The sequence below is a fragment of the Agelaius phoeniceus genome, chromosome 5 (assembly GCF_051311805.1).
Source record: "Agelaius phoeniceus isolate bAgePho1 chromosome 5, bAgePho1.hap1, whole genome shotgun sequence".
Lineage (NCBI taxonomy): Eukaryota > Metazoa > Chordata > Aves > Passeriformes > Icteridae > Agelaius > Agelaius phoeniceus.
This window is the reverse complement of record NC_135269.1, coordinates 11,368,934-11,383,018: the sequence shown is the minus strand read 5'-3', so window position 1 is coordinate 11,383,018 and position 14,085 is coordinate 11,368,934. Positions and strand designations below refer to the sequence as shown.

Below are 14,085 nucleotides of genomic sequence, written 5' to 3'. Positions count from 1 at the left end.
AGACTTAGTAAACATCAATTATTTTAGACAATATTAGTTTCATGGCTTCTTTGACATGCCCTGACAGTTCAGGGAGATGCAGCAGTGTTGGTGTTTGTCTAAGAAAGTGCAAATCTCTCAGATTCCACATGGATGACTATTGCAGGATCATGTGAGTGTGTGTTGTTATCATTTGGGTAAGGCAATTGCACTTTGTTCTAACCTGGAGAGGAGCTGTACCTGTGTGGGGCTCAGGTTTTGCTGCCATCACCTCACCTGCTCAAGATCTCCTCCTGTGGGCTGCATCAAAATCCATCAGCTCTTGAGGCAGGGAGAAAGCAGGGGAGAGGTGGGAAGGTGCTATGGATTAGTGCCTTTAGTGCAGGATTGTACATATTCCCCTTCACTTAAAATCAAAGTGTTCCTGGCCTGAATGAAACAGGGCTCACTGCTTAACCTGCAGCCTAAAGCAGCTTTGTTGGGAAGCACCAGTGTAAGAAGGGAAGCAGGAAGGGTGAGGAAGATCTCTGGATAAACACACCAAATAGTCGAGATCTCCAGGATGGATGGCAGAAGGATGTTTCTTTAGGGAGGCAATAATTTGGGTAGGGGTTAACCAGGAGCACCACCAGAACACTCAGTTCCTCAGGCTGTTTATAAATGTATACTCTGATGCTGCAAAATACAGATTCAGGTTGAAGTTTCATATTTCTGCATTAAAATAAGTCACATTCAGGCTGTCATATCAGTACAAACAGAGACTCAACCTTGCTGAATTCAAAGCCTGGGGTGAAGTCCTACTTTAGCAAGCAGCCTTTATCAGAGGCAAAAGCAGCATGTTTTGGAAGCTTTGTTGTTTTGCCTCATAAATAAGTTTAGCCAGAAGTTCAGTGTTTTGAAATTCTTTCACGACCCTTGAATTTGCAGCTGTAGGATGTATGTGAGTGCTCAGATTCCTTTAATCTCATACATACATAGTGGTTTTAATTTCAAAGGGGAATTCTGTTCCCCACATGCACTGCCTGTTCTTGTGACAACTTGGAGACCAGCCCCATTGGACTGATTGTCTGTATACATGTGAAACCCTTAAAATATTCATTATAGTCTGTGATAATCTAATATTAGTGAATCATCTTACAGTTCTTAACAAGAAAGTATTTTTTATTTTCATTCTGATAGTAAAGCTACAGAGTTTATTTTAGCAAATATCCAGTAATACTTGTGCTCAGGTATCCCCTGCTTAGTTTATTGCTAACATCTGTCTAACTGCTGAAAACTCTATCATTTGTTGTCACAAATATTTTTTAGTTTGGGTCTTTCTTCTTGTGTGTGCTTCCCATTTAAATATGGAAAAAAAAAATTGCTTCCTTAATGTAAATATTTAATGTAATGCACACAGACCTGTTAACCTTTGCATGGAGGAGGCATCCATCAGGGATGCTTCTGGTGTGTATTCTGCAGGTTACAGAATAAATCACCACCAACCTGTCAAACCCTGAAGAGGTATGCAAATGCCTGCGTCTCTTTAATCTGACATGTGTGGATGCTGCCTGATTTGAGATGAGAATTTTAATCCCACAGGAGCTCCTGATGCTACTGCATTGCTGTGTGGAATTAGGAGCCAGCTGGTGTCCAGGTTTAGGGACTGTCTCTGTTGTTGCGCAGGCCATTTTATGGAAGACCCCAGGTGCTTTTATCCTGGAGCATTGTTCCTGCCTTTCCCCTCTCTTTGTGTGAGAGGGAGTGTGCACATGTGTGTGGTTGTGAATACACTGCATGCTGCTCTTTCTGACACAGAGTAATGATATTGAGTTGGTGTGCTTATGTGTTATTGGGAATGTTGAGTGGGGACAATTGAAACACATCCTTAAGCATCCCAAATTACTCTCTTCTGCCTTGATTTGAATAACTTTTCCAAAGCAAAATGACAATACTCTTGTTTTTTGTTTTTTTTTTTTTTTTTTGCAACAGGATGTTCAGATTTAGCTGTCCTACATTGTCACACCAAGAACACCACTACTTTTAAGTTGTGTTGCTACACCCATACGTTGTGTTAATTCTCTCTCCTTTTGTGTATGCTCCCTTGAAGCATCCTTTTGTGTATCCTTCCTTGAAGCAGCATCCACACATTTTTTAGGCCTTCCAGACTTTGTACAGTCACAGAAACCATAGGTACTAAAGTGTGTTTGGCTGTGGTCCGTGGCAAATCCAGCCTTGATCTGCTCAGTGTGAAATGCTCCGTTTCTAATGTGTAATGTTGTAACAGCTACTGAGGCTCCAAAACAGCATGGCATGGTTTGCCTCGTTAGGTGAAGCATTTTATTTAACTCCATAAAATTCCACTTTATGCCAAAGGAAGGTGTAAAATACTATAACATATGTCGTGCAGAAATAACAGGAGTTGTGTGCAGTGGCCAGGAGGGTTCTGGTGTCTGTTTTAGGTGGCTCTAAAAGCCTTGGTTTTCAAGTAGATCTGGAGTTGGTGACAGCTCATGCTTATGTAAAAATTAGAGCAGCAGTTACGTGCATTCTACCTATGTATTTTTAGCATGCCAATCAACCTGGATCCAGGCACTAAAAGATTAGTGGATTAGTGGTGAAGAGGAAACATTTGCTTAAATGCCAAGTAATTTTAGGTTTGTTTAGATCTCTGTGCTGCTTTCATCTCTACTAAGAGGGCACTGAATAATAGGTAAGACATGCACTTTGGCTGAAAGTGTGCTTCAATTTCTTACTCTCCTTTCTGTGTATCTCTCTTCTTTATGTCCTACTGGCTCTCTTCAACCCAGTTTCAGGCCAGGAATTGCTCCCTGTTCCATTTGTGGCTCTCATGAGTCTTTTTAGCTTTAGGGTCTAAAAACATTCTTGAAACATATGCCATTCTTAAATGGATATCTATGGATAGAGGGGTTTTCACTGGAGTGGCTGTAGAAATGTGAGGGGAGAAAGGATGAGACGCTGGTTTTCATTGCTGAGCTTTGGCAATGGGTGTACTTGTAAGACAGAGAGCCTTTAGCACTTTTGTGTGTTCTTTAAGAGATCTTGTTGATGGCAGTGGAAGGTGTATCCTGGGGTTTAAAGCTGGATTGCTGGGAGAGCAAGCAACCCCAAAATACACCTGAGAAAAAATCTAGCAGAGGCCTTGAAACGCTGTTTTTGAGGCACAAGGGTCAGAGCTGCACCTGCAGAACTGCCTTCATTTCCAGATGTCTGTGGGGACGAGTGGGACCAGGGAAGAAAGGATTTGAGGCACATGGGCATTTTTGAGCTGTACCCAGAGACAATTACTCTTCTGGCCTTTTCAAGTGAGATCCTTCTTTCCACAGATGCTTTGGCACCTAATACTCCCCAAGGCATTAATGGAAGCCCAAGGATTTTGGTTCTGGCAGCCTTTGTAGGGATCTGAACTAAATCTAGAGGCATGGTAGAAATGATGCTGTGCTTTGAGTTTTCCACCTGGAATCTAGTTTGGATCCAGAAATTAATGTTTGTCCAAGCCTTTGGATTTGAATACTGAAACTTTACAGTGACCTGGTGATTGGGTCCTGGTGTCAGCTTTCTGTATTTTCAGTAAACTTGGAAACTGGTCACAAAATTGGCAGGAGTGATCAAGCTTAAATCTGGGGGTTTGTGCTTTGTCTGAAATAGAGCTCTGTGGCAATGAATAAAACCTAAAGCTGTATCTAGCTAATGTAACCAGTAATGATTTACTTAAGGTTTACACAAGCATAAAGAATATTCTTCACATGGCTTACATGCACAACTAATGTGCACTGATGCACTTAATGATCCCTTCTGTAAACTCACTGGCATTCTTCAGATTGTAAATTAAGCTGGTGTTGTCTAACACCTGTAGAGATGTTCATGGAGTAGTTACAACTAATCTTTCTTTCAAGATGATGTTTTTACCTTTTAACAATGTTCTAACACTTCTAGTTGACAAAATTCCTTTTTTCCCCACCAAAGCTAACAACAACTGCATCATCCAGCATGGTGTGTAAATGCCTCAGTCCTTTGGTGACAGCTTTGCCCACTTTCAAACATTTGCAGCAATATGCTGATCTCCAGTTACTGTGGTACAGCTGGGCTGAAGCAGCTGAGAGCAGTCTGCAAACTGAGATGGTTTTCAGGTAGCTCTTTAGTGGAAGTATCAGCTTTTAAACATGAATGGGGCTGTGTGGGCAGCATATCCTTGTCTCTCTGCAACTCCATTCCTGCTTGCCACCCTTCTCCATCCGGAAGCTCTGGTAATTTCAAGCCTTGCCTGAGGGTTCTTGTGACTTTTTGGTGTGCAGAAGGTTTTTTGTCTTCTAAAAGGATTCATTTGTTGAAAACTGGTGGAAGACTGGCTCTTGGAGACTGTCATAAGGCCAATTCCTTATTGGCAGCAACTTTTACAGCAGTTGCTCAAAACTCCCTAAATAAAGTTTGTGCTACACAAGGGAGTGCTTCTACTTTATGCCAATGAAAGAGCTTTGTTGGCTGCAAGTAGCAAAGCTCTTCATTTACCTCACCCTTTTCTCACCAAGACCACATATTAGCTGAGTTTTGATGAAGCTAGCAGCTGCAGCCTTTGGCAGGTGACAGCTGCCTTCTTGTAACCCTGTGCTTGTAAAAGGTGTGCAAAAGAAGTAACTCACTGCAGTGGGGAGACACTTCTGGGCCCAACCTTTCTAAATCTTCCTTTTGCCCCACTAAGGAACCCATCTGTGTAAACCTCACAGGTGTGGGGCAGCTCTTCAAAGGGCTGCAAACAGGCTGTCCCTTCTCAGGGTGTTTTAAGTGTCTATCTTGTGTGCCAGTGTTGGGCTGTGCAATGTGATGTTGGAAGAAGAGCAATCTTCCTCAGAAAGTGGGGATGATAGCTTCCTTCTGGTGCCAACAGCATGTGGGCAGTGCTGAGTAAAAACCAACCAGGGGTCCCTTGCATCCTTAGTGGGGCTCAGCACATCAAGGGATGTTCCTCTTGGCAGCATCAGCAAGGAAGGGCTTCCTTTAATCTGGGGAAATCCCAGGGTGAGGTTGCTGAGTCCAGGGAACTGAGCTCTCAAGCTTGTGTGAGGTGGGTGAAAAGAAGGCTTAACCCCTGGGTTTAGCTGGGTATTCAAGCTGCAGTGTGGACATCTTCGTGCTCCGTTATGTCAAAGTTATTTAGTGCTGAAAATGGTCCAGGTCAAATTAAACTTCTTTCTTTTCTTGTGTTGATTTGCAAGCTGAGCTTAATTCAGGTGGCAGGAGACATTCTATAAATGCATTTTTGGTGAAATTGCTTCTGACTTCAATTAACAAAACACTGAAACTTGCCATCCTGATGAGTGGAGACTAATATGGGTGCATGATGTATGTACATTGCAGAGTGGCTTAAAAAACCCTAATTTAACAGCCCAGTTTAAAAGGTAACTGAATGGACTGGAATTTTATAAAAGTAAAATTCTTTGTCCCTTGTCTTAAAAAAGCCCCAAAGCAAAATTTTCTTAAAAAATCCTCTTTCTTTCTTGCATTTTTGCACACATACCTAAGCAGTAGTAGTATAGGGATTTTCAGGATGACAGGTTCTACTTGTTTGTGGGGTTTGGTGGGTTTTTTTCCTTACCTTTTCTCCAGAAATTCCAACTGTAACAAAGCACATCTTGAGACAAGACTCTGATACTACCTCTGTAGTGCACCTCTACAGTGGAGTAGAGAACAAAACCTATTTTAAGATTCGAGTCAGAAATTACATTGGCGAGACTATTTTCAAAACCAGCCTGAGAATGCAACATCATATTCTAACACAGAAATTAGGTGCATTTGAACTTGAACCTGTCCCTGTAAGTGAGTAGAAAGCACAGGTATGAAAGATGTGCTTTGCAAAAGGCCTGACTGGGCACCTGGTCCTGTGTCCTGTCTGTGAAAGGAGGTGAACACATGGAACAAGGAATGGGAAACTGGCATTGCAGTGGGTAGGAAGCTGTTCAAACTTCACAGGAATATGATGGCATCTAAAATACCTTCATTGTCTTCATGGTTCAGCCCAAGACTGTAGTATTCAGGTGCTGTTGCTCCAAAGCCAGGGATCCCTTTGCTGGACAGGCTTTAGCATCCTGCTGTGTTTAAGGACCTGAGCCAGTGTCTTATTCCTGCTTGAACATTTGTCACTCTGCCATCATTAATGTGCTTTTGGGAACTGAGAGCTGCATTTCAAACTCTTCAGTTTCATATAGTTATATACCTTGCTCCTGTCCTGTCTAACTAAACAAAGACTTAGAAAGCAGTTTGAGAATTATGATGTAGACAACTTCAATTTAAATGAACTTTTAATTGTTGCTTGGATTGTTTTCTCTGCTAGTAGAAATGCTCATTCATTCTGTATCAAGTGTTCAAAAGATACAGCAGGTTTGAATATATTATATTTAGAAAAGAAAATATGCCGCTGGTATGTGAACAGGATAACCCAAGGATCTCTGGGCATGTTTTCCCTAGATTGGGAGCCCATACTTGTAAAGGGCAGTATGAAAAGTATAGTGAATTCCACCCCTTGATTTCTAGAGAAAATAAAGGCCCAAAGTATAAATAATTCCCTGTACTTATAAGTACAGGTCTGGTTTTATGCCTGCTCCACTGTTGCCCACTGATGCCTTCAGCCTTTGCAGTCAGACTCCAGGGTAATTGTGTAGGAGCACCATGCCTTGGGCACCTGTTTATTAAACTCCACCTGCTCCACTGCAAAAAATCACCCAAACTGACCTAATTGGATTTTTTTTGGATTTGACAAGATTATAATGTAATTTTGGTGTAAAAGGGATGGGGTAATTCATACTTACTCACTAATGTAGTGACATGTCTGTGATCTCTTGGCAGCTGGGCCTTGGGACTATTTTAAGACTGACACTGTTGATGCTGTATAGTGTTATTCAGTAGGCAGATAGTTCAGTATTTTAATCAAGGGCAGAAGGAAGAGATTATGGCCAAGTAAATGTCTCATTTTAAGAGCCTTTTCTTCTTTATTTAGTCATACAATTACATGTTTATGTGAACAAATCTCCCTTTTAATAGAATTTTTTAAATACTGCACCTTTTCCAAGTATAATTACATTGTGTTTGTGTAAAGAATTAGGTGGTACAACACAGGAGAGTGTCCATAGCTCTGTGTTTTTTATCATTGCTGGCAATTTGACTTCCTGTGCAGGAGTTTTTACATCACTTCTGTGGCTGCTTAGCCATGTGATTGATGATAATAAATGGTCAGAGTACTGAAAAGGGCATCAAACCAGAGCCTGTCCTAGAGCATCTGGTTATACATTGTTTCACAGGTTGCTCCTTTTCACTCTTCCTATTGCAGAAGTGCTGGCCACCTCTGTGGAAACTCAGTGCCAAATTCCCTTTGAAGTAAAATCTTCAGGGGAGAGCTGAAAGGACAGCCTGGCAGAGAGACTTGTAAAGGTAGTGTGGTTATGGGCCATTTAGCAAGGGGCATCTCTCTAATTTTGACAATTTCATTTCATTTAATACTTATGCAACTTTTTAGTTCAAACAGCTCAAAATTAGAATGAAATTACTTATGCATATGGGGTGGAGAAGCATCAACCTGCAGGTTTGAGTGTGGGCTATCTTCAGGTGCCTTCTAAAGAAAATTGTTCTAAAATACATATTCACATCTGAAAATCTCTGTTGAAAGAGCTCCTGTGCCCTCTGCTGAGGGTTGCCTTCCCAAAAAATCTGGCCTTGGCAGAACTATCTGTGTCCTCTGCACTGGTGTCTGGATTGACACTCAAGTAGGAGGTTGTAGCAGAACTACTCTGAATTTATGCCTAGAGAGTGAATCACCAGAGAGGTCACTGCTATTGCAGCTTTAACATAGGTGCCAGCTCTAAAAAGATTGAACTTGAGGGGGATTGTGTGATGCCTTTGTGTAGTGTGTGGATGTGACTTTTTTTTGACACAGAAATGCCAAAGCATCTGTGGAGACGTTTTTGTTTGTCTGCAGGAGATGAGCAAACCAGTTAGAAAAAGCCTCAGGTAGACATGCTAGCAGGAAGCTCTTCCTTTAGAAGTGGTAGCTGTTGCTGGAACACATTAAAATTGTTCATCCAAGTCCAAAACATAGCTTATTTCTTCAAATCTTAGTCTAAAAACTCCCTATTATGAGACAGAAATGATGAATAGAGCTATTAGGTAACTTCAGTAAGTCCTGAAAATGCAATAGAGGATTGAAGGTGTAACAACATAGCTAACAGTATTATCCTATATAAAACTTTTTGGGTTTAGCTCAACACTAGCTGAAGGACTGATGTGTTTTTTCCCCTGAGTTTCTCAGGCTCTAGAAGGGTTCAATATGTGAACAAAGATGTCTTTCATAATAGGGAAGCTGTAAAGCAGTGTGTTGTTTGAAGTACTGAGAATTTAATCTTGTTACTAATTTTGACAAGTATTTCTGCCATGTCTGTCATTGCATTCAACACCTCTACAGTAATCCAGTCCTGGAAGGTTTTATTTATCGTGTGGATTTACCCTTTGCCAGTAGCTGGGGGAAGTGAGATTGTGAGGGGGAATATTTAATGTCTGATTCATGTTTTTTCCCTTCCCCAGTACATTGTATATATTTTCATTTTGCTCATATTTGCTTTTATTATTTCTGTTTGTTATGTTGTGTAGTCTTGTACCAATATCTGCAAGCAGATCTCCATGGCAAGAGCTCAGACACTGCAGACAAAACCTCAGGTAAAGAGGGGTTAAGGATAAAACAATGATCAGGACCTATCTATTTCTTTATTTTCAGTCTTCTAACTCCTCTTGAATCAAATTGAAAATCACAGAGCCAAATCAAAACCAAACCTCTTGGACTTCTTAATTATTTTGCCTAATTTAAATCAATATTTGGAAATTTCTGTTCTATTTCTTGAAGCTCTCTTGGCAGATGTGGTTCTCCAGCAAAATCCCACTAGTGATGTCAGTATATTGTCACTATATTGGTGGAGAGGAGACTGTGCTAGATCTCTGTGCATAATAGACTGAACAATATCTTGCATGAGGCCATTTTACAGGATACTTACCCAGAAATCTAACAAGGCTTAGTTATGTGGATTTGTGAATATGGGGGACTGGAAGGTTCAGCTCTACCAAATCCTGCTACAGAGACACAAAGTTTCCTGACGCTTCAGGGAAGTTTATTTTGCAGTATAGATTTAAATAGCAATACTGGTGAGGTTCACATAGACACATAGCCCCCAAAAATTTCCAAATAACTTAGATGTATTGATAGGGTACACATCCCCCTATGGTTTCCTGCTTAAATATGATCCATTAATTCCTTTATTGGCATACAAAAGGATGATTAGACACTGCCCTCTTCTGTGGCGCTGTTCACAGCGGTCCCAGGACGAGGGAAGAGATGAGAATGTTGACTCCATGTTTCAGAAGGCTGATTTATTATTTTATGATATATATTATATTAAAAGAAAATGATATATTAAAACTATCCTAAAGAAATAGAAGATTTCATCAGGAGGCTAGCAAAGGAAAGGATTGGAAAAGAATGATAAAATCTTGTGACTGAGCAGAGAGTCTGAGACAGCTGGATTGTGATTGGCCATTAATGAGAAACAGCCACATGAGACCAATCACAGATCCACCTGTTGCATTCCACAGCAGCAGATAATTATTGTTTTTCTTTTCCTCTGAGGCTTCTCAGGACAAAAAAAATACTAATGAAAGGATTTTTCAGAAAATATATCCATGACACTCCTCCTCAGCCCCCCAAAATCCACTACTGTCTTACAGGCAACTCAGATTTTAAAGCTTTGGAATGAAAACTGCTTTGTCTGCCTTGTCCCAGTCCTCCTTTTCTTATCAACTCCATCCTCTGCTATGAGAATGTGAGGTCAGAAATAAGAGCTTTGAGTTACAATGTCCTTGAACTCTGATCAACCTCTCCCTGCCACCTTGGCATCCTGAGGAGGCATGGAAGAAAAGCAGCAGAGCAGTTCTGCACTACTTAAACTAACCAGTTCCTGAGCCTGACAATTAACAGCTTGCTTGCTCCCCAGCCAAGCACTGTTATTCCTGTGCCCACATTGTTTTCTCACTCACACATTGTGTATTATTTGCTTCTCGTGCAGGGTCATCCTGTTATTAAATAAGCTTAACAAAATTCCGTCTGCAGGGAGAGGCCATAGCTGGGTGTGCTGAGCACTTTTAATTAGTGGTGGCTATCACAGAGGTGGTCACCATGAGCTCTGTGCATAGCTGTGCTCCCAGTGCGTTCCTCTAAAGGAATAAAAGATATTTTTGTTTCTGTAGTCACAGGCATTCCTGTCTGTGTTCCAGAGCTTGGAAGGAGTGACAGATAGCTGGCATTCCCTGGACCAGAGGGTGGAAGATGCCTCTGCCTATTTGGTACAAAGCTTTGTGTGCCTCTGTCACTGTGACAATAATTGAAACAGATCTGTTTAAACCTGAAGATCACTAAATTTTTATGTAGGATCACTCTTATGAAAGTCATGGTGATTAACAGCTTCATGACTGTAGCTGCATTTCCCTAGTAATTGTATCTTTCATCCAAAACACAGATCAGGCTTGTTTTCTAATTTTGAGCAATCTTTTTGTTTTGAAATCAAAGTAGCACAGTGTTTTCTTGATCTAGCATCCATTGCTTCACTATTTGCTTGTAATTTGAAACTAAATGTCCTTTTAAAAGCCAGCTCCTTAAAGGAAGGCACAAGTTGTTTGAGAGTACCATTAGCAGGATGTAGTATCCAAATGAAATGGAAGCTGAATCTGACACATTTTACACAGTTTTTAAAACTACTTGATTTTTTAAAAAAATATCCTGAAAGCAAAGGGATTGAATTCAAACCCAATTTTTAAATTTGCCTCTGAGAGTTGTGCTGTTTGCATGGGCAGCACACATCAGATACAATGTTCCTGTCCATATAGTAGTGTTATCTGGCCATTGGTATTTTAGCAAATGGATTCAATTTGCTTTTAATACTTGGTTCAGTTTAAATGTGCCTTGCTAATCCTGTTTGGAAAGTTAGCAAAGAAGCACTTAGAAGCATGTGGGAGGTTTAATGAAAATACACTGTTCATCTAGAGTAACAGCTCAGTGGATTCTCTGTGCCACGTGTGACTCAGCAGTTCGGAGCTACCAAGGCTGAGAGCTGAGAGGATCAGGAACCTTTCAGTCCAGATCCCTTCCCTCATCTTTGCCAAGAAGATTCTGCTCCCTGTGATTCTCTTCCAGCTGCCTGTCAGTGTGGAGCTGGCTGGTGTGGTCCGTGCTTTTCATCTGGTTTTGCTGGGAGTTGGGGTGTTTCCTGCTAGTTTGGGCAAATGATGGCATTTCACCCTCACACACAGGCTGCTCCTGTCACATCCTTGTATTGTTTTTTTTCTAATTTATGTATCTCCTCTAAAAGCTTGCCCTCCTTGTCTTTCTGTGAAGCAGCTTTGTATGGAGGGTGCAATGTCATGTCCCCTCAAGCTAATGACAGGTTGATTTTACTCCAGTGTGGTGTCTTGGCTCTTTGCTTTTTCCTCATGATCACTGATTGAGAGAATAGCATTTTCTCTATGTGTGTTTTACCTAAAGTTTCTATTTTTCTTAAACTACTGGAATGGTAAAATGCAAACGCTGCAGAGACTCTATGAGGGTAAGTTGTTTGTGCCATTTATTTTCCTGGATAAAATGAATCCATGTTGTCAGCCTGCAGGGACGTTGTAACTGCTGGTTTTGGGCAGATGGATTTCTTAAAGCAATGCTTATACTTGATAGCCAAAACTTTTTCTAATTTTTTTTTGTCATGAGAAAGGAAACCATTAAAGAAATTTAAACTTCAGCAGTCACTTACTGCTAGCAGTAGAGAACTTCATTAAGTCATCCAGATATTCTCTTCTACCTTTTAGTAGAAGCAACCAAATAAATTTAGTATCAAATACCTGCCTTTCTGCCAAGTCACAGTAAACTCTGTCAGATGTGAAATGATTGAAGAGCTAATTGGGAAATAACCTCGTGCATATTTGTTTGATTATGCAAGCATGTTAATTACTGTTTGATTCTAAGAACTAAAAGTGTTGCTGAGTATGTCTAAGTACATACCTGGAGAGAAAATTTTTGCTGGCTTTGCTTGGTAGGATCTTTATTTTGTGAAATTTTGAGAGTTGGTGGATGACACTGTGTCTTTAATGGCTCTGCAAAGAACTTTTGGACCAAAATAAGAGGTTTTTCTACTGCTGTGTTCTGAAATAGAGAAATGGTCTCTGGTTTTGGTGTACTTGGTCTCAGCTTGAGGAGATTATCAAATCCTACCATTAGACCTTGCACTGCCTTTTTGCTACTAAAACATATCCCCAAATGCCAAATCCACATGTTTTTGAACACTTCCAAGGGTGATGATTCCACTACTATGATGCTGCAGTGTGTCTAGATCCTGTGTTCAAAATAAGTGTTGTATAAAAATAACAATATCTTTAAAATCTTAGAGATTACTTGGGAAGGAAAAGATTTAAAACCCTTTCTCAGAATGCACTTGCCTATTAATGCTGTTGGAAGAGCTGGTTTTGTGTGATAGTGTAATAGATGGTCACTTAATTAATAAATTTTAAGAACTCCTTGGTTTGATTACTGTTTTGCATGCTATAGACAATCCAGTGGGGAGAGCTCCATTAACAACATCACTGTGAAATACAGTATTTGTATGCTGATAACTGGATGCATTTCTGCTTGAAGTCTAATTTCAGTCTTCCTCTTTGCACTTGCTGGATTCTTTGTGTGGAGAAAGTATGTCCTTGAAATTTGATGTAGAAAAAATAAATGTTTAATTTTCACATGGTGTAAAAAATATCCTCTATAATGAATGCTTGAATAATTTATAATAGCCAAGAGGTGCTCATATTTTTATTGACCTTAAAGACAGCTTCTGACAAACTTGAGGGAAAGTGCTCTTTCACTGACTAAGTAAAGCTGTCTCTCGATACTCAAGCTTTGGAGAAGGTCAAGGATCCAGTTGATTGCAAGGTGTTTTTCTGTAAAATTTCGGCAGTGATTTTTCTCTTGACGATTTATTTCCATTCTGTAAATACTAAACTGGAAGCTGTGTTGCAACTGCAGTAAGATTTTGTGGGAAAGAGGGTAAGGTCAGACTGAATGGGAATATTTTCTATTTCTCTTTTAAAAGTAGTACCTCTGAGAGTCAAAATGTCCATCAGATTTGATTAAAAAAAAAAGGAAAACCCAAGTCAGCTCTCTCTGAAGCCTCGGTGCTGTTTCGAGTCATTATTTCTTCATTTGTTGCAGGAGAGAATTTCGACCAGAGTCCCCTAAGAAGAACCTTCAAGTCCAAAGTTTTGGCCCATTATCCTCAGAACATTGAGTGGAACCCCTTTGACCAGGATGCTGTCAACATGGTAGGTAGAGAAAAACTCTCTTCTCAAATTGTTACCAACAGTGTCGGCTCTCGAGAGGCTCCTGGGTTGTTTCCAGCCAGCCCTTGTGATGCTCTTGTGTTCTTGTGGCTGTGGTGCTTCTGCTGGGACTAAGAGCACTCACTGGGCATGCTGCATGGAAAGCTGTAGAGGAAGAGGTGTTGTGAAAACACAGAATACTTTCAGGCACAACAAAAGCAAAGTGCTGCATTCCCTCGTTAGTCCTGAGTGTGCTGCGTGATAGAACAAGTCCAAGCAGCATCCCAGGGACTGGCTGAGAAGGGGTGGGGTCACCTAGGGATACCTATCCCCAGGTAGGAAGGGGGCAAACCAAGGAATTTTTAACATCCTGATATCCATGTGAGGTTTTGGAGTACAAAACACCTTGATTCTGCAGACAAGGGAAAGAGCAATCTTTGTGCAGAAGCTGGAACTTAGCTAAAGCACAGCTTTTGCTGGGTCATCACTTTTGATGGCACCTCTGCACCTGTACATCTCCTGTACATCTCTTTCCTCTCAGTTGTATTCGATGTAAACATCTGTGTGGCTGAGTCCCATGGACTGGGAAAGGAGGGGAAAAACAGTTCCTGGAGTGGGGGCAGTGACAGCTGAAATACTGATGATGCACTGGGAATTTTTCTGAAGCCCTGGTAATTAAAGGATGATTCCAAAATCACCAAAGCACTTGTTAAGAACATAACCTGA

The 14,085-nt window shown here is 40.8% G+C and overlaps 1 protein-coding gene across 1 annotated transcript in view; it reads left to right on the top strand.

The window, feature by feature from the left end:
* DENND5B (DENN domain containing 5B) overlaps positions 1–14,085 on the top strand; it is a 106,173-nt gene that overhangs the window by 35,737 nt on the left and 56,351 nt on the right. Inside the window, exon 2 of the mRNA XM_054632136.2 lies at positions 13,253–13,362. Coding sequence (XP_054488111.2) covers positions 13,253–13,362 — 110 coding nt within the window. The remainder of the gene's footprint in view (positions 1–13,252; positions 13,363–14,085) is intronic.